Here is a 27,411-nt window from a genome sequence, read left to right as displayed (position 1 = left end):
CTGAAGAGTTTAAGTATCCTTCCAGACAGGCTGACGCTACCCTAACAAAGAGTCAGGATGTTGTTTTACTTCTTCTCTGTAATTTGGAGGATTCGTGAATTGAGATGCTAATTCAAGCCTATGTGACTGAGCTATCATACTAACCAGTAAGATGTGACAGCAAGCATGGGTAGATGTGGACTTGACTAAAGCCATTCACCTGGTTACCAAGGAAACAGAATGCTAATAAATTTTTCCATCAGTTTATGTTTTGATATATAAGACTGTTTGGAGAATAACATGAGGAATTTCCAAGATTTGAACTCAGGATTTCATGAAGGATCACTGAGAATCTCATTCCCGATAAAGCCAAAAAAAAAAAAAACACCTTTTTTTGAGTAAGCAATCACTGTGTCCTAAGATTATTTTTAGTTTGAGTAGATAGTCATTAAAATATTTTAATCCAACGGACATATAATCAGAAGGTGAGCTATTTAATAGACAAAAAAAAGTACTATTCTTAGCAAACTCATCCAACTCCATTCTGGAGACATTTTTTAATGTCTTATTCTGAGGAAAACTTCAATTTCTAGGGACAGTATTTAATGAGACCTCTGAATTGTCCTTGAGGCTATTAGATAGAAAAGTTTATTCAGCAAGCTCTTACAATTGCTGATGGTAATTCGATTACTGATGTGGTATTCTAATTCCACCTTGCATTTACATCTCAGGAAGCAGTCCTGAGCCCATAGTTTCTACCAGTTTTACGTAACATTATCCATCTTTAGCTCCCCTACATGTTTTAGTTTGATTTTAAACAATCAATATCATCAGTTCTTTAGATCCAAGAACACACTGTCCACCAAAACACATAAAGATGTAATGGTGGAGTTCAGGTTTGAACACGAAGAGTCCCCAACTTGTGACATTGCTTTGGAAAAATGGGCAGTTCTAGGATATGGAGTCTGAAGTAGGTTATTACCATGAAGGAAGCTTTGAAAACTTTATCCATCCCAGTTCTAGTCTAGTATTCTCTGTTTCTTCATCCCTGCCACTTAAAAACTCATTGACACAAATCCCCACCATAGAGACTGAGTCATCTTACTACAACATATCATCTGCTTTGAGTAATGAAACTGGATGCCAAATTAATATTCTCCTTTAAAGTGTTTCTGCCAATTGTCTAGTCCAGAGAAAAGTAACTAACACACAGCCACAAAAGAGACTATTTTGGTCCTACTGCTAGGGGCCCCACAAACAGACCAACCTATACAACTGTCACCCACATACAGAGGACCTAGGCAATCCCATGAAAGCTCTTGATCTAGAGTCCTTGAGCTCCAGCCAGCTGTCTCTGTGGGTTTCCCAGTCATGACCTTGAGCACCCTCCTCTTACATAATTTCTCCTCCCTGTCTTCAATGGCACTCCCAGAGCCCTGGTGCAAGTCTTGGCTGTGTCTCTGAAACTGCTTATATCAGTTGCTGGATGAAGGTTCTTTAATAACAATTAGGATAGTCAAAAATCTGATTACAGGAGAAGGCCAGTTCAGGCACCTTCTCCATAATCGCTAGGAGTCTTAGCTGGGTTCATCCTTGTAGATTCTGAGGAGTTTCCCTGGCACCTGGATCTGTCCCTTGTATATGAGCTGGCTTCTTGGAGCCTATTCCTTATAGTGAGCCAACTCACTCAGCCTTGATGCAGTGGGGAGGAGTTTGGTCCTGCATCAATTTAATATGTCATGCATTGTTGACTCTCATGGGAGGAGGCCTTACCCTTTCTGAGAAGTGGATAGGGGAGTGGTAGAAAAAAGGTAGGGGAAGGAAATTGGAGGAGAGGAGGGAAACTGTGGTTAGTATGTAAAATAAATTTAAAATTTAATAAAAAAAAAGCCATTCTGGATATCCTTTATCTTTCTTACAGTTTTGCATATTAGTAAAATGGTGATTGGATATTCTTCATTTATAGTTGCCAGAATTGCAAGTCTTACCCCATCACTCTCACTGAGAGTGTTGCATTCTAAGGTCCCTTTCTATAACTAAACCTATTCTCTGTGTTAATGGCCACTGAACCCCTTCTCTGTCATTCAAGACCACCATTGTATTTATGAATAATTAGTTTAGTTTAATAGAATAAAGAAATTAAACATTTTATATGAAGAGCTGTTTGGCAATTGTCTGTTAAAAGAATTCCTGTATGCTATAGGACATAAAGTTATTTCCTTTCCACAACCAAAGTGTACTACTAAATTTTATTGCTGGGAAGTGGTGGTATATGCTTTTCCTCCTTTTGACCTGAAAAATTTTAGGTGTCTTCTACAAACTATCAATGAAAGAATAATTCTTCCCTCAAGTGAAACAAAAGGAGAAGGTTGCCCATTTTACATGACTAGTGAAATTCAAAACTATCTGAAGACCTACAGGAGAATGGTACAGCCTTCTGATTCCTGATTTTGCAAATGCATTTCTCCACATTAGTATGCTAATTCTATGGAGAAATTTGCATTATGATGATGATGACAATAATGATGATGATGATTGTATAATCAAATATGTTTCTTTTTTAATGCAGAAATAGCAATCTGCTTTTAAAAATGTTAGTAACATACTGTATACACAAATCTCTGCCCTTTTTTATTTAGGATTTAAAGATAATATTTTTTCAGAAAATATGCTTGTTTATATTGACCACATTCTTTTTTTAATTCATTTTTTTATTTTTTATTTTTTTTATTTATTTAAAGAATTTCCACCCCTTCCCCTCCTCCCAATACCCTCCTGCTCCCTCCACTCCCTCTCCTCCTCCCTCACCATTCCCAAGAGCAGTCAGGGTTTCCTGCCCTGTGGGAAATCCAAGTTGCTCCCCCCTCCCTCCAGGTCCAGAAAAGTGAGCATCCAAACAGGCCAGGATCCCAAAAAGCCAGTACATGCAGACGAAACAAGACCCAGTGCCAATGTCAATGGCTTCTCAGTCAGCCCCCATGTCAGCCACATTCAGAGAATCCGGTTTGATCACATGCTCGTTCAGTCCCAGTCCAGCTGGCCTTGGTGAGCTCTCATTCGATCAGTCCCCATGTATCAGTGGGTGAACTCACCCCTCGCGGTCCTGACTTCCTTTTTCATGTTTTCCTTCCTTCTGCTCTTCATTTGGACCTTGGCGGCTCAGTCCAGTGCTCCAATGTAGGTCTCCGTCTCTATCTCCATCCAGCATATTGACCACATTCTTAAACAATAATGCACGCCTTAAATCCCAGGACTGGGCAGGCAGATCTCTGTGAGTTCGAGGTCAACCTGGTCTACAAGAGCTAATTCCAGGATAGGTTCTAAAGATACAGAGAAACCCTGTAACCAAAAACCAAACAACCAAAAACCCATAAAGTTACCTAAATTAGTGCCAAAACAATAATGGAGGTTAAGCATGGAAAGATTGCTGTAAGCATGAGGACAGCTTGGGTTACATAATGAATTCTAAGACAGACTGAGAGGATGTGAGGCATTGCCTTAGAAATTATGGAGGCAGAGCTAAAACAGGAGCTGTATGGGTCATCCCTCATAACGTCCCAGTTCTCTCGGACCTTTGTTGGACATTCAATGCCTGACTCAGAGTTTTCAATATGAAATCTGTGGAAAATAAGAAATTTTATGGATCTCCTCCTAATCAGGTGTGTATGATCTTGAAAGTATTATCTTTCGTGTGCCCAGAAAATGAATAGTTGACGTGGTATCTATCCTTCAGGAAGCTCTGCCTCATAGATTCTGTAGTTATTTGCTGTGTGTCACCCTCCAGCCAGGGTCATCTGGCACAGACCTTCATGAGATAAGGTCTCTTCCCTGTGAGAAATATTTGTCTTCTTCTTGGCCAGTCACCTGACACAGAGATTAGAAATGCTCACCTTTCTCTTTCCTTTATTCAAGGCAGCCCCATAGAAAAGTGAATAGATGAGCCAAGGCCAACTTCCCAACTTTAGTTCCTTCCTCCTTAGATTCCTTTGAATACTCTCCACCTTCAAAGGAGAATTGATCCCTCACTCCTTATTGCCACAAATATATTTGACCTAGTTCATTTCTAGCCTGAACCCTTTCAATAGCCTCCAACTAGGCGAACAAATTCAGTTTCCACAATTCAGTGTCAAAATGCTGCCATAGTTATACTGGCAAAGGTACAGGGGAGCACATCACATTCAGGTTGAAAACATTTAATGAATATCTAATGCTCTCTTCATTCTTGCCTCTATCTACATTTCCAGACTTCCCCACCCCCAATACATTCTCTAATATTGATTACAATAATAGTGTTTTGGCATCATGCCATGATTTTGTGAACTAGCTAGTTCAATCCCTCTCCCACAGATATCCACAGTTCTGGTAACAATTTGATCGGTCATTTTTCTCCAACCCACCCCGTTAACCTTCCATCCAGTTCAGGCAATTAATTCCTTTTCTGTTTTAGCATTATGTTTCATAAATAAATGCATAAAATTGTTCGCTTTAGTATGACGTATTTTAATCAGGTGCTATGAATGTGCTCTCTGTCTATCACATTGGTAAAGATTCAGAGCAACACCCTGAAATAATATGCTTTTGTCCAATAAGTTTTTAACAGTGGAATCTAAGCTTTTAGAGAAGCAGAGCTAACAAAGCAGAATTCACAAAGTTATTAACTACGGAGGATTTATGTGAGAATGTAGTTCCGGTTTACTATAGAACCCTCTTCCTTAAATCCAGTCAGCAGGTGTCTCTTTTTACCTATTACACAAAGCAGGTGGCACTAAATAGCAAACATGGCTTAAGGCTTTAGAGAGCATGCACTGTGGATATAGTTTACAAAGTAGTCCTTACCAGAGAATTCACAAGATCAGATTTATTTAAAATTCTGGCAAATAGAACCAATCCTTATTACTTCAATCAAGAAGGATTACTGAATTTTCAGACTTTACAGGAAAGTAGGCCAGTTCTAATGTAAAACGTGCTTTCTAAACCTGGTTATCCTAATCATTTGCTTCTGGCTTAATAAAGAGTTTCTCTGGGGAATTAAAAATCAACTTATAATCATTATAATATGATTATAATCATAGTCATCTATGGGCTTTTGTGTTGTTTTACTGATGAAGTATCTATCACACTGGAATATATATATATATATATATCTCCATATACATATATATGGAATATGATATATATATATTATACATCCTATATGTAGAATTTAAGTGAATTACATTTACACACAACATTGGGTTGAAGTTGTTCATTGGGATGCAATGAGGATATAACATTATAAATTTAAATATATTAATAAGTCACTGAAATATTTTCTTAATTTCTTGTTTGTATTTTTCTCAAAGCAGTTTAAGAATTTTTATTTTTACTTTAGCTATTCTGACCGGTGTAAGATGGTATCTCAAAGTGGTTTTAATTTGCATTTCCCTGATCGCTAAGGAGGTTGAGCATGACCTTAAGTGTCTTCTGGCCATTCGAATTTCATCTGTTGTGAATTCTCTGTTAAGTTCAGTACCCCATTTTTTAATTGGGTTAATTAGAGATTTAGTGCCTAGTTTCTTGAGTTCTTTGTATATTTTGGAGATCAGACCTTTGTCTGATGAGGGGTTGGTGAAGATCTTCTCCCAGTCAGAAGGCAGCCTTTTTGTCCTACTGACAGTGTCCTTTGCTTTACAGAAGCTTCCCAGTTTCAGTAGATCCCATTTATTCATTGTTTCTCTTATTGTCTGTGCTGCTGGGGTCCTACTTAGGAAGAGGCCTCCTGTGCCTAAATCTTGTAGACTACTTCCCACTTTCTCTTCTATCAGGTTCAAAGTGGACGGATTAATGTTGATGTCTTTAATCCATTTGGACTTGAGTTTTGTGCATGGTGATAGATATGGATCTACTTTCATTTTTTTACAGGTTGACATCCAGTTATGCAAACACCAACGATAGCCTATGCTGGAGAGGATGTGGGGTGAGGGGAACACTCATCCATTGTTGGTGGGAATGCAAACTCGTGCAGCCACTGTGGAAATCAGTGTGGCGGTTTCTCAGGAAACTGGGAGTCAACCTCCCTCAGGACCCAGCAATACCACTCTTGGGAATATACCCTAAAGATTCCCTAACATACTACAAAAGCATTTGTTCAGCTATGTTCATAGCTGCACTATTTGTAATAGCCAGAACATGGAAACAACCTAGGTGCCCCTCAATAGAAGAATGGTTAAAAAAGGTGTGGAACATATATACATTAGAGTTTTACTCGGCAGTTAAAAACAATGACATCTTGAATTTTGCATGCAAATGGATGGAAATAGAAAACGCCTTACTGAGTGAGGTAAGCCAGAACCAAAAAGAGGAACACGGTATGTATTCACTCATAAGTGGATTCTAACCATAATTAAAGGTCTTTGAGCCTATTATTTGTGATCCTAGAGAAGCTAAATAAGAAGATGAACCTGATGAAGATTATTTAGCTATCCTCCAGGAGGTAGGAAATAGACAAGAGTCCCAGGTAACCTCGGGTGCATGGGGGGGTGGGAGGGTCGATGGAGGGGGAGAGGGTTAGAGAGAAGGGAGTAGGGGAGGAACAGGGAAAGCTTGGTGGCCGGGGATGGGGGGGGAGGGAGGTAGGATGAATATGGGATCAGGGAACAATATATTTCAACTAAGGGAGCCATTTTAGGGTTTACAGGAGACTTGATTATATATGGGATCCCAGGTCCAAAGAGAAATCCCCCAGATTGTTCTCTGGACAGAGGAGAGGGTGCCTGAATCGGCCGTGGCCCATGACCATACTGATGTATATTTTGCTTATCACCATAGATCCTTCGTCTGGCGAAGGACAGCTATGCAGACGGAGGCCCACATTGGAGCAACGGATTGAGCCCCCCGAGGTCCGGAGGAGGAGCGGAAGGAGGAGGAACATGAAAGACGAAATCAGTACTGCGAGGGATGCTATCACCCACTGATACAAGGGAACGGATCTGATGAGAATTTTCCAGGGCCAGTCGGTCTGGGACTGAACGAGGACGTGATCTAGCCAGATTCTCGGAATTTGGCCGGATTCTCTGACTGTGGCTGGCCTGGGGTCTTTCTGAAATGCCATTGACTATGACACTGGGACCTGTTTCCTCTGCATATGCTGGATTTTGGGGATCCAGTCTGTTTGGACGCTTGCCTTCCTGGACCTGGAGGGAGGGGGAGGGAGCTGCAGCTTCCCACAGGGCAGGAAACCCTGACTGCCCTGGGGGACGGAGGGGAAGGAGGGGGGGAGTGGGGGGAGTGGGAGGGTGTTGGGAGGGGGGGCGGAAATGGAAACTTTTATAATTTAATAAAATTTACAAAAAAAAAAGAATTTTTATTTTTATATTTATTTATTTTGTGGCTGATTCAATGGGTAGGGCACAATGCACCTGAGATGCTAAACAATACTGACAAGTGATATCTTTCCTTTGCTCAGATCTTTTTTTTTCCATAGAAAATAAGAAGACCATCTCAAAGTATTTGTGATTTTCATGAGGCCAATACAAAGAAAGTGATAAAGACAAAAAGTAAATCAATATTTTCAAATTTTCTCTCACCATTGCTAGAATTCTTTGAAATGTTAGTAAAGCTGCATCTGTAATTGTCTGATAACTGGATATTCACTTATTCTCTACATTATACCTACTATGAAGCTGTGCTTTTTTTTAAGTGTTTTTGGGTTATTTTATTATTATTATTATTATTATTATTATTGATTTTTGTTGAGCTCTACATTTCTTTTTCTATAAAATAAATATTCTTCAGGAATTTTTTGTTGTTGTTGCTCAAACTGAGATTCTTTTCTGGTACCTTTTCCTCATTGCTAGCTTTCAAACCTTCCTAGACCTGGATGGAGGGGGGAAGACCTTGGACTTCCCACAGGGCAGGGAACCCTGACTGCTCTTTGGTCTGGAGAAGAAGGGGGAGAAGGGAAGGGGAGGGAAATGGAAGATGGGAAGAGGTAGAAATTTTTAATAGTAATAAAAAATAAATACTAATAAAAAAGGAAACTTTGCAGGCGATGAGAGCAAAGCCATCAGCCCCATTTCCAGCATGTTCACAGCACTTGAGACGAAGCTATGATTGCAAAGGCTGTCAGAATGGTGAGAATGTCAGTGATGTGGAGAGATTCAGTTGTTGCGAGGTCAGAGTCAAATTATCTTGGGCAGTGATTACACTTCAATTGCTGCTTGCTACCCACCTCTATGTGTGACCTGAAATCCTTGTGGCTGTTAGGTAAATCCTTTGGAATCTGCACGCAGATCCTAGTTTCCACCAATTAAGAGGCTATAAAGTTATCAGATAACATTCAAAATGTACATTAGGTATTTCCCTTATTTGATGTAATTCATGTACCCAATGTTTATATAGATGTATTTGAAAATGTTTTGTTTTACTATTTATTTGAGACTATTATTAGAAAACATTTTGGAAATTATGACCTGGGAACATGGAACTTGATATAATTTAAATCTGAGTTCCCAAGACCATGATTTCTCAGATTTGGCTCCAAGATAAACTATTTATTATCCCCTCTGAAGTAAATTGTAATTTTTTTCAACACAGTATGAATAAATCCCAGAATAAAGTTGTATTTGCAGAATCATGATATATATAAACATGAAAAATTGCAAGCATTTTAATAAAAGTGTTATCTGTAAAATGTTCTCAAATTCAAGTAATATGTAATGTGTAGAATATAGGAATGATTAGGAAAATGATAACTGGTTGAAATCTAAATTCCTTGATTCCAGTGGTATGAGGTTCTGTATGTGATCTGAGAGTTATATGAAAATTATAAACAAATAAAAATTTGTCTGTTCTCTATAAACTACACTTTAAGTAATTCATTAGAAAGAGTTCTTCATTAAAAAACTCCAACCAATAAGCCATGATAAATCACAGTTTTGTAGATATAACATTTGAATGAGGCAATATTGTATCCTAAAGTAACACTTAGATAAATTCTCAGATACTTAGAAGAGAGAGATCAAATCATTGCATCCACCAATTAATCTCAGTAGCACTAAAAATGGAATCAGACACTATATAATACAGAGTGTATTAGCCATGTATAAAAAGTCTAACCACATTCTTTAAAATATAAGTGTTTTACATTTTCAAGTACATGGGAGCAAAATCACAGTATTTTTTGTGTTAAGGATCATCAGAAATGAAGAGCAGATATGCAGTTATGATTTGGGAACTGTTAAATTCTAAAGGGTGAATTGTGGAAAGTTTTGTAAACCATTATATCTCTCTTTCACTTGTTTGAAATTTGCATTTGTTTTAACAAAGCAATGGCAGCAGTGAAACCTAAGGAGCTGCTGCAAATCTGCAGTCTTAGCAGGAGTCGTGAGTGATGCTCCTTCCCACAAAGGCCACAACCCTGCTGACAAAGCTGGCAACTTCCCCTAAGCCATTACATTAAGAACGAGAAATAACCGACTTACACGGGGCATAAAAGCGTCTTCACCTCTAAAAATCATTAAGATGCTTTTGGTTAGTTTGCTCTCGAAACTGATCAGAAGTGCTCCAAGAGCTTTCAGGAATTGTTATTATTATGACTTGCAAAAGAAAATGGAAAACTGGCTATGAACGGCACAGGCTTCTTAGTCCTTAAACCAACTCTAAAGCCCCTGACCTACAAACACATGAAGCCGTGAAGCGAGCTGTGAAATACTCATGGCTGCAAAGGGAACCACTGCCCATTGTGCCTCAGAGGGAACTGCTGAGGAAGGTGAAGAGAAAAGAATTTCCCGAAAGACAGAGACAGGAATCACAGAGATCAATGATCAACCGACAAGGGGACTACTTAGTGGAGAATCAAGCACTGCGACACGGGTTTAGCAAGAAAGTCACTCGCTCGTGGGAAAAGACATCTGAACTGTCTGTGTAGACATGTTTACTATGTAGATCTGTGGCTGCGGAGTCTTCCATTTGCCCGTTCACTGAACTAAATTCGCCATCGCAGTCAACCTCACCCTATTTGACACTGATTTCTCAATGCTTTGGAGACATGTGACATGTTAGCAGAAGTCACTGGTGACCATTCTATAAGGACTCTCACTCAAACTGCTGAGTGTGGCAGGAAGATAAAGGCAGGCTGATGAGAGTTCAGCATCTCCTCTCTAGGTGACTATTAGAAAATTTTTATTTATGTAAAGGAGAGTCCATAATTGGAAGCAGGAACATGTAATGGTGGTAATGTTTCTACTATTGGCATTTTTATTTTATTTATATATTTTTTATTTATTTGTGCATTTTATGAATGTGGTAGTTTGACGTCACCAACTTTGGCATTTGAATACATGGTCTCCAGTTAATGACTCTAGTTGAGAAACCTTAGGAGGTATGTATGGCCTTTAAGGAGGAAGAACATCACTGGGTGGAGACTTTGAGAGTTTATAGTCTCACCAATTCAGTTTCCTTGCTTGCAGCTGAAGTGAGTTCTGAACGGTTCCTGCCACTATGCCTGGCACTTGGTGTCCTGTGCTACCCCTCTGTGATGGTAAGGGACTCATCTCTCTGGAAACTTAATCTCCAAATAATCCCTTTTTTGTATAAATTGCCTTGGTCAGGGTGTTTTATCACAGCAATAGATAGTTATTTATACACATACGTTACAAAAGTATTTGTACATAATGAATGATAAGGGCTTAATTGTACTGAAAAAACCTGAAAATTGATAGACATGAGAACTTCTCATAGATAGAACATATAACTCTGTGTGTAGAGTGGGGTTGCCTAGGTTTAAAGAGCTACTTCCCATATTGTCTTGTGACCTCAGTTACACCCTTGAACCAAGTTCCATAACTTGACACTGTTGTGAGCTGAGGCATAAGGGGACCCAAGAAGTATATTGAAGATTTTATGTCGAGTGCCTTGAATTAGGTGGTGTGAATAGCTCCAAAATCTACCCAGGAGATTATGGGCTCAGAAATCTTTGCCAAGTGCTCCTCCCTAGGCAATTCTATTTTAAACATATGAAAATGTAGTCTTCCCTACTAGCGAAATGTATTACTCTAAAATAGTCTTTCTAGCTTTAGTTAGCTAGAATGGAATTTGTTATGCAAATAGGCTCTAAAGAATACAGAAAATTAGAAAAATATTACTTTTTTAAGTTTTTTGGGTTTTTTTTTTTTTGCTTGTGTGCGTGGTTGTTTTGTTTTATTTTGTTTGTTTTTCCAGACAGGATTTCTCTGTGTAACACCTCTGGCTGTCCTGGAACTCACTTTGTAAAACAGGCTGTCCTAGAACTCACAGTAATCCACTTGCACGTGCCTCCCAAGTGCTGAGATTAAATGTGTGCCCCATCAGCACACAGCTTTAGATAAATTTTTTTTTTTAAAATAGGATAAGCATCTTGAAAACACTGTAGTAATTTAAGGCTAACGTAGCAAAGCACCATAAATTAAGTGGCTTGAATAATACAAATTCACAGTCCTGGATGCTGAAGTCTGTAACTGAAGTGTTAGTATGTTTGGATCATCCTGAAAACCACAGAGAATATTCATCCCACTCTTCTCTCCAAGTTCTGGGGTGTGTTGGCCAATGTTGTCATTTATTGTAAGTGCATGACAAATATCTCTGTTCCCATGCTCAGTTGTCATTCTTCCTGTGCTTGCATAACTACTTTTAATCTCTATTCAAATTTCCCCTTTAGATAAGGACAGTGATCAATGAGAGCCTACTCTAGTGACCTAATTTTACTAAGTTACCTCTGCAAAGACACCATGACAAGGCAAGGTACAGAACAAGGAGAGAATTTGATTGTGATCAGGGCTCCAGCATATCTTCTTGAGAAGTTAGGATTTAATCCATAAAACAATGTATACGATGTAACAAAAAAAAAATTCCCATTAGTCCCAAGAGAACAGTGACTGTGTTGAAACTGTGGTGAAATCTTTTTTTATTCATGTCTATCAAAAATTAGATATTAGTAAGCTTCACAAGTGTGAATTTTAAGTAGCAAAATATTGTGATAATAAATGTGGTTTGGTAGCGGCAGCTATAATCCAGACAGCTTGAAATAACTGTTTATTTTACAATCCAAATATTCTCATACAGTATGAAAGAACTAAATATCATAATGGCTCTAGCATCTATTAGACTGATATGTTCATCAATCTAGCAACAGTACACTAAGCTGCAAAACTTTAGTCCTAGGCTTCCAGGCAATATTTACTCTTGAATGCACTTGTTGCTAGCATTGATAAATATATCAATATTCTTTCTCCTGTAATATGGCAAACATCGATGGCCACTGTCACAAGGCAGACTAAAGTAACCCATAATAGATCTACAGTGTGAAAGAAGGGTCTAACTGGAGACCATTGCTGTTTCTAAATTAATCTTTTTGTTGTTACTGCTATTTTGTTTTTCAAGACAAAGTTTCTCTATGTAGCCCTGGCTATCCTGGAATTCACTGTGTAGACCAGGTTGGCCTCAAACTCACAGAGATCCATCTGCCTCTTCCTCTTGAGAGCTGGGATTAAAACATAACTGTCAATCTCTAATTTAATCTAATTATATGGTGCTTACCAAAGATAACTATGAAAAACTTTCACCTTAATTTGACATTAGAATTTTCTTCTGAGTAATAGATGGTGTCTGTTGAAACGATGGCAAAAATCTGAACTCTTGAATAGATTTTACTTTTGAAACCTGAAAATTTGTCAGTAAAGAACTCAGATGTATTTCAGAGACCGGAAAGATTATGACTAGGGGAAAAAGTATCTTCATATTTATCAGAAAGTCAGGCATGCCTTATTTGAGAATATAAACTGGCCATTGTTTGGTGACTGTTCTGTGGACACATTTGTAGTTGTCTACAATCACACAAAACCTTGATACTTGCCCAAAATATGTTTATATGTTTGTTGTATGCTTGTAAATATATATACACATATACAAACTCTATCATATATATCATATATGTATATATATGCTTGCATGCATGTGTTGCACACACACTCACATGTGCATACACATATACGAAGTCTATCATGCCTAGACTCATGGTCAAAAATTAATACAGGAAAAAGTCAGTCTTCAGCCATGATAAGATCCTCCACACATGGTCAACATATTTGCTAATTGCATATTTAATCAATTGTGGCTCCCAAAGGCTCATGTATGAATACTTAGTCCCTATTGGGTAGAACTGTTTGGAAACTACTAGGAGGTATGGCCTTGGAGGAGAAGGTGTTACTGAGAGTGGACTTGGAGATTTTAAAAGCCCATATCATTCACAATTAGTTTGTTCTCTCTCTCTTTCTCTTTCTCTCTCTCTCTCCTAAAAGGATTTAAGCCTTCAGTTAGCGCTCCAATGTTATGCATGCCTTGCTTCTTGCCATGATACTTATGGACTCTAATTCTCTGGAACTGTGAGGCCATATATCTAATGTTTTATTTTATAAGTTGCCAAAGTCATGGTATTTTGTGACAGTGATACAATAGTAACTAACTAAGATGCTTAGTGTGCTAGTCACACAGCATGCATCCTAGAGATAAGTAGAACATATGCCATAACATATGCCATGAACATGGTCAGAAAGGGCAGGATATCTGTTCACCAATATTTAATGCTATACCGCCAGCATCTGTCAGCTATATAACACCAACCAAGGAATTCATGATTGCTTTGATGGAATAATAGGACTAAAAAATAGATAAAATTAGATACCTTAAAAATCTATCTACTTTATTTTTCTTTGTTTGATAGTTTATATATTTCTGAATTTTCAAGTCCTTAAAGGAGATAATACCTGAAAGGCTGTAACTCTTTAAGAACTGTTTTGGCTATAATAATATACTCTATACATTTTCAGTGACAGTTGGACACATTAAAACAAGAAGATATACCCTATTATTGTTCAAAACAAATTACTTGTCACTATTACATATTGTAGTCTATGGGAGTAAGAGAAGAAAAAAGATACATTTCTATTATTTTTTGCCCTAAGAACTGAAATACAGAAAAATAAAGGAACACAAAATAAGACAAATATATTTTGAAAATTAGTGCTATATGTCCAAAGACTTTAAGTGTCAGTTCTTTCTCTGATGACAAATCAGAATCAGCATGAAAGAGTGATCACTCCCCAAGCCTTTACAGACTTGAAACCAGTAATTCACAACTACCGTAGGAACATCCTCCACCATTCACTGCACAGTTGCCATGGAAGTCACTCCCTTATCAAAAATGGAAGTTTCTGTGGAATTGAATTCCTAAATCTTTATCCTCCACCTGCAAAGCAAAGTGCTATCTGAAGCCTTTACTGAATGGAAGAAACGAGGTCATAGTGTTAGAGAATTATCCCTGAAAGGCTGCCAGCTTTTCTCTCCTTTCTTCAAATACCTGGATTTCGGCAACCAGAAAGCTTATATTCAGAAAGTGTCAGAGACTTTCAATAGGAACTGATTGAGTTGACAGCTAAATGCTCTCCCAGACTTGAAAATATGTGTATTTGAATCTGAAATGCAGCCTAAATTTTGGCCACATGCCCAAACTCTGAGCAATGTTTGAGTTCAAATGTTTCTTGAATAAAACTGTTGACAACTGAAGCTGAAAACTCCCAACACAAATGTAAAGAACATGTGTAAGATGTGCTTCACCTGAATATGCCTCATAGATCAGGGCAATTTTCATGAGAACTAGTGCTTGTACGTTTTGGTTGTAAGCCATTGCCTTTAATGACTGAGCTGTCTTCCCAGTCCAAAACTCGTGCTCTTAATAAATATATGAAAATTGACCAGGACCAGAACTAGGCCTGGAATAATATGTTTTTCTTAGGCACGCTTGACAGTCAACTAGAATAAAGATGTTTAGTAACATGTTGCAATAATAGAATAAATAGCAGAAGAATAGTTCACATGTAAAACTCATTAATGGTAATGGAACCTTCCCAGATCGTTTTTGAATAAGCATTTCTTTCTATCTCCTACAAAAGAATTATGATATTGAACGCTTCTCAGATAAAAGAGATTGTCGATGTATGCAGGGCACTTAACTTAAAGAAATACCATAGCTAGTACTTATTGAGCATTTTATTTATGCCTAATATGATTATGTGTTTTATATAGATTTTGTAATTTAACCAGTATAACAAATCTATAAAGTAGATACATCTGCTCCTCTCACGTTCCCTTCGAAAGGGAAAATAAACTGCTTTCCCAATATCCAAAATCCAGAGCCAGTACTTCTCAAAGAATCTATGACATATTAAATCATTCACGCTGTCAAGAATTTGCTTTTAACGGCGAGCAGGTTCTAGCATTGCCTTTGACTGAACAGTACTAATTGCCTTGTGCTGTAAATCATAAAATATGCAGTTATGCAAATGAATGTGAAAGCACTAAGGCATAAAACCCATAATTAAAATTTTTGTTACGGTAAACAGTGGAAATATTGAAATAACCCAACTACATGGTAAAACCACAGACTATTCTGATTCCTGAACTCAACACTATATTGTTTATATCCTTTGGCTGTGTTTTACTCCTTTGTATTCCTATAGAAACATCTATAATGTGATAATGGTTGCAAGGTGCTGCATGAGTGCTAACTAGTAACCAAGCACAAAATTAATAAACATCCTATTAGATGCCATCAAATGAATACTATTATTGTCATCTACATGTCTGTTTTCACATTCTCAAAGTAAAGTTGAAAGGTATCAGCAAAACTGATGTTGCTATATTCATCATTAAACAACAACATCTCTTAAGCGCCTTTTAGAAACTGAGTTGATTGCAATGTAGAGTTGTTTGGCTCCATATGTTTGTAAATAGGATCAATCTAGACATATTTTCTGATTCTAACTTCCACATAAACTAAAATTTTAATAACTTATCTTTAAGTGTATTAGTGTTTGGACCGAATGTGCGTACTTATGCTGCTAAATGCAGTGCCTGGGGCCTGTGGAAGTGGGCACTGAATTTCCTATAATTGGAGTACATATTGTTTTAAGCCACATGTATGTGCTGGGGACTAAACTTGGGTTCTGCCCAAGAGTAACAAGTGCTCTTAACAGTTAAGCTATCTCTTTAACCTCACACCAAAACTATCATTTTAACTGTCATACTTTTATCCCACAAACTATTGGTATGCAAAGAAGTATGTGTGCATCCTTGTGTGGTGATTTGAATTCGAATGCTCCTTATAGGCTCAGACGTTTGAATACTTGGTGCCTAGTTGGTGACACTATTTGGACAGAATCTGGAGTTGTGCATTACTGGAAGAAGAATGTCACTGAGGTTAGGTATTGAAATTTAAGAGCCACACTCTGTTGCCAGTTCACTCTCTTTGCTTCCTCCTTGAAGTTCAAGATGGGAGTCCTCGACTTCTGATCTATCAACCATGCTTGCTATTTGCAGCCAAAACTTCTGTCATTGACAGCCTTTTATCTTATCAGAATCATAAACAAGAAATCTTTTTTTCTACAAGCTACCATGGTTGTGTTTTCTATTACAGAAATAGAAATTTAACCAAGACACCTTGTATTCTACCAACTTAATATACAAGATCTTCTTAATCTGCCCCACAGTCAACATTTTATTTATTTCTATTCTTCGTAGTACTATGTAATTATAGTACTCTACAGTATTCATAAAATTACTTCTACTTCTTGCAAATAACTACCAGGAATCACCTCTATAACCTAATTCACATTTGTATAAAGATTTATATGATCGCCTTAAATGCAGGGTTCTGTCTTGTCCACATTTGTGTGTGTATAGTCAGTGATGTTCCTTGCTAGATGCTCAATGAATGCACTCTAAACTGAAACTAAATCCCAAAACTTTGTAGCTATCTTAATGGAATCTCTAACATCTCTAGCTCGTTCTGTAATCTATACAGTCATTCAGACACCAGACATTTATTAAATCCTTAAACACTGGTGTTGGCTTTTTTATGAGAATTAAGAACACAAAACTTTGACAAGAAAAACTCACAAGAAAAAAAGAAAGCTATTATGCATACATATATAAGAAACTTCATTTTGGACCTACAATTAAGGTACAAGGAAACAAGAGAGAAGCAAAGACACTCCATGTATAACAAGGGTTCACTCGACATTATGATTGTGAGAGCAGGAGGTCTGATACAGCTTTAACTGAGGTAGAGTGCTATCTCTTTTGTGTAGGTCTTTGAAGAAAGAAGGGGGAAGAGGGGGTAAGGGAGAGGTGAGAGAAGGGGAGGAAAGGAGAAAGCAGAGGATGAGTGGGAAGGAAGAAGGGAAGAGAGAAAATGAGGAAAAGGGAGGAGAGGGGAGGAGATGGGAAAGGAGAGGGGAGGAAGGAACCAAAGGGGATAAGGGGAAAGAAAGAATAGTTAGTTGTGACTAACGTCAACAACACCAAAACTATAGAAATAAAAGTAGGAGGACTGCTGTAAGCTTGAGGCCAGTCTGGGCTACATAGAGTCCCAGGACAGCTTGAGCTATTTCATGTAGAATCTGCTTAAAACTAAATTTACGAAAAGGTATAAAGAAAAGCAAACAGAAGAAAAGAGATTTCCTTCCACGTACGGCATTGAACGAGAACTACTGAGAAGAGTGTTGAGGATGGGCATGGGACTCCTATAGTGTGTTGAGGGTGTGCATGAGACAACTACAATGTGTTGAGAGTGGGCATGAGCCACCTATAATATATTCAGGGTGAGCATGGGACACCTATAGTGTTGAGGGAAGGGTGGGTATGGGGCAACTATAGTGTGCACAGCATGACCATGGGACTTCTACAGTGTGTGGAGGGTGAATATGGGACTCCTATAATATGTTGAGGGTGGGCATAGGACTCTTACAGTGTGCTGAGGGGAGGGTGGGCATGGAACAAGTATACTGTGTTGAGGGTGACCATGGGACTCCTACAGTGTGTAGAGGGTGAGCGTGGGACTCCTATAGTGTATTGAGGGTGAGAGGATGGACACTGATAGGATGTTGAGGGTGAGCATAGGACTCCTATAGTCTACTAATGTGAGCACCTGGAGCATACTCAGTTGGAGTGACTAAAATCCTACAAATGAAACCCAATGAATTTTTACTTGAATTTCACAAAACCTTCGGAAATTGTCATCTCTCATTATTAAAATTGTTGTGCTAGATTAGAGGAGCTATCAGTATACTTTATAGGCTTCTGGTTGCTATGTGAAGCAAATACTGTAAAATACATGAACAGAAGGTCTCAAAAATTCTATCTGTATTTAAATCCGCATTTAAGGTTAATTTGAAAGTCTACTTTCCAAGAATTTCAGATTCTAGATATATGGCCATGTTTCAAATTTCAAAACTACCAATATTCTCAATACCCAGCATGTATTTGGAACATTTTAATCTAATTATACCAAGTACACAATTTAATGGGATTAGTCAGGATTTAAAAGTAAGAAGCAGCTATATAATTAACACACAATTCATTCTGCCACTTTCTTAAAAAGTGTGTTCTATTTACAAAGACAAAAATTAATTTCTTTATTGATCACTATTTAAATATGTGATTTTTCAAATATGTAGATATTAATAGTTTAGAAATATTGATATTACTGCCTTCCATAGTGTTAAAGATAGGAAAATATGGTACTTTGATTTTAAGAACACTATAGAGATGTATATACTCTTGATAAATAAAACAAACTTCTCATCAAGTAAAAGACACAAAATATGCTTTTATTATATTTCAAGGAAATCTTTTACAAGCTAAAAATTATTACTGTCACACATGGTAGCTCTTCACACAGTACTATTTTCACTTGTACATTGAAGCTTGGAAAACTCATTAACATTGAAATAAGTTTTCTTATTTGAGTGTTTTAAATGTTTCCTGTACAGAACTAACCTTGGGTATTAGCTGGTCTCTCCAGAGCAGTGTTCTCACTGAAGCACCAAGGAGCCAATATCCAGCTCATGGAATGTTACAGGAAGTATTGAGTAAATAACACAAACAAGTGTATAGTTCTGGAAGAACTGTGTATAGAACACTCAATACATAATCAAGCATAATCAAGCATCCAGTAGTTTTGAAAGTATTGTGTATAAAGCACTCAATACATAACCAAGTGTATAGTAATTGTTTCCTTTTGAAAGTATTGTGTATAAAGCACTCAATACATAACCAAGTGTATAGTAATTGTTCCTTTTACTATGGGTTCTCTTTGGGAGAAGACCTCACATTGTGAAGAAGACAACTTTAGAGAGAAAACTATGCCACAAATAAGAGTCCAGAGTTCTTATACAGCAGCAGGAATCAGGCCACAAAGCTTCCCAACTTTCTACATTCCAATGAGTTTCCACTTTCTGTCTGCTTCATTGTGGAACTACCTACCTATGACATGGATGGGTCAAGCAACATTTGAGGTTCTTATACACAGGAGAGAATCTATGTTCACCATCCTCACTGTAAGGAACAACGGAATCATATAACGCTGGTTTGAAGCACAGCTGATCCACTTAGCACATTCCAACACACACCTGTCTATGTAGCACCTTCCAGCACACACCTGTCTACATTCTCTTCAGTACAGCACAGAATGACTTTTGTCCTGTCTTGCTGTTTTAAAAAACCAACATTTTCACTATTTCATTTACCAAACACCTGCCCCCCCCATGCAGAAAATCATTCTGCTTTTCCCAAGAAAGGAAAACCTGTCTTCAGTATTTGAGGTGTAATAAGAAATTTTATCACAAAGGTGTAAGCAGTGTTATATTTAAAAGTCTTTGTAAACAATGAGTTAAGAATAAGAAGAGATAAACATGTCCTTGTAACCCAACGAGGCTGGTATTTAATGTCTAATAGCTTGCCTAGAATCTTGAAGATATGAACTTGGTATCTTAAATACAAGGTTAGTATTTATAAGAAAGATATCACTGAAGTTTCAAGTCCTAGTAGGGAGTATCAAAATACTTCCTAGCCCTACAATGGAAGTGGTAATGGATTTGATTCAGACAAATTGGAATATAATAGGAACACCTAGGAGACATGGTTTGAAATATTCAAGTTCCCAGAGATCAGTATTCAAATACTGTAGACCTATGAAAATTTAGTGTGTTGTTCTTGAAATTAATTTTCTAATTAACCATTTATTAAATATACTTCCTATAAAAATAGAAATTACTGTTGAGAAATAATAAACTAAAGAATAGTCCCAACTAGTAGTTGTTGAGTCAAATTCTGATATACGAAGTATTTCACCTGGACCCTCAAATTCCGTAAAATTGGAAGTATGACAAACTCCATGATACAAGTGGAGTGAAACTAAAACAGAAACAAGTAAACAATTTGACCAGCACCCAAGTTTAGTAAATGGCATTGTCTGGGATTACGGAATCATCCGCCATCCTCTTCCCTTCTTTGGAAATTTTGGATTGACAGTGAGCACAAAATTCTATTCCCTGTGTTTAGTTGCTACTTTTGGGGTAGCATCAAGTCACTAAATTCATCAGCAACCTAAATTCAAAAGATTTCTTAAAATGCCTGACATATGATGCTAAAGAAGTGTATGCTCTACACCTTGATAAGAGAATGGTGTCCAAGAGGTAATAAGTGCAAATAAGTGAAGCAGCCCTTCTCTGATCAAAACATGAGCAGTCGTTTGGATCACATGACTGTCATTAATAAATGTTTCCAATAGAGGTCTGTCAAGCAAAACAGTAACATTTTGGTATTGCCCAAAGTGCAAAGAATGGAAACAGGAGAGAAGGCATTAGAATGTGCCTTACTTGCAAATAGTGAAGAGGAATTACATTCAAAATGATCTTTGCAGATAGAATGCAACTGTTCAAAACACAGATAATAAGGAGTTTACTAGCATTTATTGGGACCCTAGTCTATAGGGATGCACAGCTCCCTAGGCCTGTATGTAGTGGGGAGGGCCTTGAACTTCTCAGGGGGCAGGGTTCCCTGCCCTCTCTCAAGCAGGTGGGAGAGGGAGTAGGGGCTGTGGGGGAGCGAGAGGGGATTGGGAGGAGGAAAGGAAGTGTAAATAATTGAATGGAAAAATAAAATAAAAAAGAGAAAAAAAGATAAATTTTATACCCCCAAAAAATGAAAAATATATTTGGTGGATCAGCAACTTGATTAGAACTTCAGGTGTCAAAACTTACTCTTGAATTATGTGTCTCTCCCACTAAATTAGGATAATCCATGAAGAAGTCTAATCTATGGGGCTGTTATGCATAAATCTCAGAACTCACTAGAATAGTAATACGCAAGAAGTAGCATTTTTTAATAACTCGAAATTTTGATTTTTTATTTAATGTCACTTCTAGTTCCAAATGTGCAACAGACACTAAATTTTGGGTAATCTTCAAATCATATTCTTAATTAAATTAAGAGTTTCTAACTTCAAGTTGTTATTGTATACACTGTTTTACCCTAGTTTACAGACTGAATCTTCTTTTTACAATGAGCAGTAAAGGGAGGGAAGAAAGAAAGACCACAGTTGTGAGACACATACCTGAAATATAAGAAACTTAACTCCTTAAACACACCACTCACACTTAGGCAGACATGCTGGCAAGTGTATAGCACCTCAGCATTCAGAAGAAGAACACCAGCCTGAACCTGTGGAAGACCCTGCCCTGAAAAACCACCTCCATCATTCTACTCGGTGCTCTCCGGTTTGAACCCTAGTATTGCAGTTAATAACAAAATCTAAAAATACCCTCATGTTTATATCTTCTGAAAGAAAAAAAAAACAACACTAACCATGTGAAACGTAAAAGCTCATTTTACATCATTTTCCAAAATGGTTAGAAATATAGCCTTGGTAAAAATGACTTGGAGGCTTAATGTTTTCAAAATCCTGGTAAGTGTCTCAATGATAGGGAGTACTTTATTTAAATATCTTAATTGCTTAATGTAGATCAAATAGATGCTAGATGCCAATTTTACACAGACAAGAAAGTATTAATTTCTCTTTTGTGCTATCCCAAATACCAGTCATTTTTACCATGTAACAAAGTTTATTGATACAATAAAGTCTATGAGCCAGGCCTGGGCATCAGTCCTGTGCTGACAGCATTCAGAAGGAAGAGGCAAGAGGATTGAGAATTCAAGGCCAGCATGGACTATACAGGAAGACCTTCATAAATGATAAATAAATAAGCAATGGGATTGGAATTTATTTATCACTTCCCTGGAAATTTATTTGCTGCTCTGCAGAAGTACTTTCCTCAGAAACTCCAACGCTATCTCAAAAGGTCATCTAACTTTCAGAACTAATAAGTTGTCATTCTACCTCCAACGTTGCCATATATATATATATATATATATATATATATATATATATATATATATACTCTCACTGAACCACTGAACCACTTTCCAATCAATCCTGCACCTGTGTAAAAAGAGGCCCCTTCCACTCTCTCTAGTCAAGTGTAGAAAATTATTCATTTTTGCTTTGCAACTGAGAGCTTCTTAGCAAACCAAACGCAATGAAAGCCAGACTACTTCCATTATAGGCTTTTAGTGCTGTCTCCACCCCACTGAACACACACTCACACCCCCCCACACACACACACAGGCGCGTGCATGTGGTTTTCAAGCTTCTTCTATCTTGCCAAGTGAAAATGCTAGCCAAATAATCTCCCTGCTGCCATCCCTACTTTTTATTTTGTTCACCTTGCAATCCTAGCCTCACTCATGATAAATCCACAACCCCCTGTATATAAAGACTGTGATGTTTGTTTGAGATTTTTGAACTCAACAAAGCCCCATCTGGAAACACAACATCTTGTCTAAGAATCCCCATAGACTCTCCCTTTTTTAGAAAGTGATGCATTTATTTACCTTGGTCAAGTTGATTCAACACTCTGCTTCTTTACACACACACACACACACACACACACACACACACACACACACACACACACGCCCAAACTCAATTCTTCCCTCTGAGCCCTGTTCAAAACATTGGGAGGTTGCACTAGAGGTAAGCAACAAAGGAAGGAAAACCCATCTTGTTACTAGTTACTGGAGGGCATGTTACATTAGCAGCCCTCATACGTGAAGACCCAGGAGGAAGTGCTCTAGAGATACATTCACTGTCCCTTGAATTGTTCCCTTCCAAAACCACATGCAAAAGGAGCTCTTGCGCGAGACTACGGGACCGCACCACAGTAAATAATTCTGGCGTGAGCTACCCTTTCTCCATGCCAGGTCGCCCCTTGGAAGAACGCTCAAATAAAAGGACGCCCTAAACTTATATCTCATCAGACAAGAGGAGGATGGCCTATAGGCACAGACAGTGCTCTATCTTTTCTTAACCCTGTGCCTGTGCCCTGAAGGGTGTCCAGAGGATCCTGGAATTAGGCGCAGCAAGAGGGCAGGATCAATAAATTCCGGAGGAGAATCTGAATTCAGTAATGCGGTGTGGGGGGGGGGGGGGGAGTAGGGGGACCGGATGCTTACTCTGCACTACTCAAGGGACGCTGGAGGGAGACCTCTAGTACAGATTAGCAGACTTGCCACCAGGACACTCCCGCAGGGAACATCCCTTCCTGGCCACAGCGGGGCTCCTCTTGCAGCAAGTCTGCGAAGGCGGAGAAAGGGTATGAAATGCTTAGGTAGGTAGGTTGCTAACTTACGGAAGAAGATGTACTCGGTATAACTGCTCCATATCTTGTCGTCTCGGTACTGATTGACAAAGGCGGCCGTGCCAGAGGAGTTGCACGCCACCATGTGGAAGCCGGCCTCAGACAGTCGATCGAACGCCTGCTCCAAGTAGGTGAACTTGAGGTAGAAGCGGGACGTGTACTTCTCTGGCTGCCGGTCAGGGTCGCGACTCTCATTAAGAGTGTCCCCAAAGACCTCTTTGGCCAAGGCTATGCGTCCGCACACCATGATGCGCGCCACACGCCTGAACTTGGCATCTGCCTGGTTGTCACGCACTGTGGTGTAGGAGCCGCGGTAGCCCAGGGTGAGGAAGCCAGAGCGCTTGTCCGGAGCGCCGCTGCCACCGACAATGCCACTGACACCATGCGCTCCAGAGCCCGAGGGCGCACCGCCGGCCGCCGCCCCACGCAGCAGCAGTGCATCGCTGCTGCCCTGGGAAACATTGTCCTCCAGGTCACTCTGGCAGCCCTCGTCGTTGAGTGAGTTCTGCTTGGTGACCTTGGGCGACAACAGCTTAACCAAGTCGGTGAGCTGGAAGAACTCTGCCTCGCGCAGAAGCCGCTCCTTCTCGGGGAAGTGCTCGGGCAGGGCCAGCTGCTTATCCCGCAGGTAATCCAGAACGTACCTAAAGAGGAAACCGTCGCGGTCGATGAAGAAGCGCGCTCGGCTGTCCCTGGGCAACTCGCCCCGGCGCCGAGCGCCGCCCCGGGGACTAGAGGGCGAGAACATGCTGGCCAGAGTGCTGTCCGGTACGCTTAGCAGCGTCGAGTGCTTGGTCACATAGACCTGGCCGCCAACATTCAGCTCCACTACCTCGGGGAAGGGCGACGGGGCGCAGGGCCCCGGGGCGGCGGCCAGAGGAGCGCCAGAACTGGACGCGGACACCATCTCGCTGATGGGGAGGATGGTGCTGCCACCGCTACCCGTGTCCTTCAGAGCCATGGTCTCACCCGCCGGCCAGGTAACCCGGGCGAGCGGCACGGCGTGTTTCCAGAACCTCGAGGTCCCCTGTCCACGGTGTGCGCTCGGGTACTCTGCACTCTCGGACTGGTCGACTCGGTCCTCTGGACACCCGGAGAGACTCAGGGTTCCGGGCAACAGCGGCGTCGGCGGCACCCGAGCTCCATCAGGCAGAGGAGCTCAGGAATGGAGCTCCGCGGGCTCTGCTGCTCCTTTGGGGCGACCGGCTGCAAGTGTGCTAGAGACTTGGAGAGGTTCGGGGGCTGCGCGCGGCTCTCCGAGGGGAGGGCGGGAGGCGGGGCCGGAGCAAAGAAAACTCACCCTCCGTTGCTGGAGAGCTAGCGCGCCCCAGCCAGGAGTGCCGGCGCGGGCGCTAACTACTCGCAGCCCAGGAGGTGGCACTGACGTCAAGCCCCGAACCGGGACTGGAGCCACAGCTGTCATTTAAAGAGATAGGCTGTGGGGCTGGTGGAGCTAGCTAGGGAGTGAGGGCAGAACGAAAAGGAGAGGCCAGGGGGTGACAAAACAGAGGGTACATCAAGAAGAATCTAGCCAAAGTGGACTGCAGCTTATCGTTTCATCCCAGTCTCATTTATTTTCTCTCTCTTTTCCTCACTTCCACCCATTCTCCCTAATCCTCCCTGTCTCAGTTCATTCTCCTTTGGCAAAACTAGTTTTACTCTCTGGAAAGCTACCACATTACAGATATTGGCATGTGGACTGTTTGCTAAAAGTCTGTGAGTGAGGAGGGCTTGAATCCCAGCTAGTTGCTTTTTAAATAATATATATTTTATTCAAGTGAAGGGCAAACTCACCTCTACTTATCTACTGAGATCAAATGACACAACTGTTCAAGTGATGTTCTACATCCAGTGGGGGGTTAAAAGTCTTAAGTCAGATTCCATTTCACAAAAGCAGTAAAGGGCTGTGTATTACAAAGCAACTCTATTCGACCACATTTATGAAAGTTGGTACATGGCGATTTGCTGCTTATTGAAGAGAGAAACTGAAACGGACGATGTTCCTTTTGTCTCATCTTGATTTCTTGATCCTTCGATTAATCCTTCGATTAATCTATTTTCCTTGCAAGTTCTCAGAACAAGAGAATGGCGTCCACTTTGTTATCTTCTTCACTCTAGTGATTTGCTCACAAATACAAACCAGCAGTGTTTGTAACGGAAAATGAGGACAGAAATTCAAACCAGAAAAGTCCTTCCTATTGCTTGATAATCTAATGTGCTGACTAGTCTGGGGCATAACTTAGTGACCAGAAACATGAGTCATCTACTTACAGAATACAAAAGTGAATATAGAATGTTTTGAGACACAACGTAATTACCTTCATAGGTATTATAATAAAAATTACATACAGACTTTAATCTTTCAAAACCCCTAAAATGCCTGCCTATGATTCCTCCCATTCAAATTCACCAAAATAGTAATGGATTTGAGATTTAGTTGTAACTTTAAATTTTCATAAATGATTAATATCCTATTATTTGAACATTTTACAAGCTATATTTAATTCATTGATTCCTATAAGCCACATCCACAGAAATTGCTACATCAATTTTGAAGTTTGATTACCTGAGGCAGACAGAGCTTAATGGACCAATGAAGGGACACAATACACTTGCCAAATGATGAAGACACAATACAAGGTTTGCAATGGGCATGTTCACTGAATCCCCTTACTCAAACATATTACCTCATTCCCAACTTACATTGACTGATTAAATTGAGAAGTAAAGTTGATTTAAGTCTCTTGTTTTTCACTTAAGAGCTTAAATTGAGCATTGAGACAATCGGGGGGAAAAATACATTTTCTCCCTCATTTGAAGAGTAAGAAAATATTTGGACTTTAAAATGATCCTTTCTGAAAAATGGATTAGTGAAAGCTTTATAACCTTCATAGATGAATAAGTAATAATGTCTCAAACCGCTACTAATGAAGCCTATTTTTCATGAAGTAAACGTCCCTAACGATGAGGATGGTGCAGACCCTAGCATTCTAATGAAGTGAATATGCAATAAATAACAAATATAAATATGAACACGGAAACATGAGCTTGCCATGATATCAGCTTAAAATTTGTTTGCATTTGTGTTACATGAAATATGCTTATGGGATGGTGTGAATTTTACACTATAAATGAAATCACTTTAGTAATTCATAATAAGTCACATTGCGTGTGGTATTGTGTGATATATTACTTTTGAAAATTATCTCTTCAACATTGATGGATTGCTTCTCCTTAATCTCTTCCTTCTGCCTACTGTTATTGCCGTCACCCTCTATCTATACTCTCCAACCAAACTCCTAACTGAACAAATTGCAAGTCAGAATGACTTCCTGTTGCAAATTCTGTTCTTCTCCCACCTATTCCCTCTCTGGTTAATTTTCCTCCCAATATAAACACTACTTACTCAGGAATGCCTTCCACTATCTGGCCAGCTTCATGTTCACTGCTGAGATGCTCCCACCCAATCCTGAGCTTGTATATGGACTAACACTGGATGTCTTAGCAGGTTGCAGGTATGGCATTCGGCCGTACACACCATTCCGTTTTCAGAATGGTGCCTGGCACTTTCTATTTGAAACATGCCCTGCTTATCAATGGGAGGCAATGCATCACCCACATGAAGGCCACAAGGATAAGACAAAAGCTGCAGGAATAAGGAAGATGCTGTCATTCACAATTACAATCAAGACAAGAAAGTAATTTCTTGTGAAAACAAACTCAGACCCAACAGCGAAAAGACAGCAGAGTCTGGTTTGTAGCAATCCATTTCATGCACTAAGCAGTGATCAAAAGACCATAATCAGAACCATTTTCCTCTAAA

General features: G+C 39.4%; 1 protein-coding gene across 1 annotated transcript in view; it reads right to left on the bottom strand.

Moving 5' to 3' along the window:
• The window catches only part of Kctd8 (potassium channel tetramerization domain containing 8), a 247,163-nt gene extending 222,246 nt beyond the window's left edge, over positions 1–24,917 (bottom strand). The window contains exon 1 of the mRNA XM_048415273.3: positions 23,580–24,917. Coding sequence (XP_048271230.1) covers positions 23,580–24,549 — 970 coding nt within the window. The 5' untranslated portion in view covers positions 24,550–24,917. The remainder of the gene's footprint in view (positions 1–23,579) is intronic.
• Positions 24,918–27,411: the final 2,494 nt, after the last annotated feature.

This window comes from Myodes glareolus, chromosome 8 (assembly GCF_982192425.1).
Source record: "Myodes glareolus chromosome 8, mMyoGla1.1, whole genome shotgun sequence".
Taxonomy (NCBI): Eukaryota; Metazoa; Chordata; class Mammalia; order Rodentia; family Cricetidae; genus Myodes; species Myodes glareolus.
The sequence above is the reverse complement of the archived record's forward strand: the minus strand, read 5'-3'. Positions and strand labels throughout refer to the sequence as shown.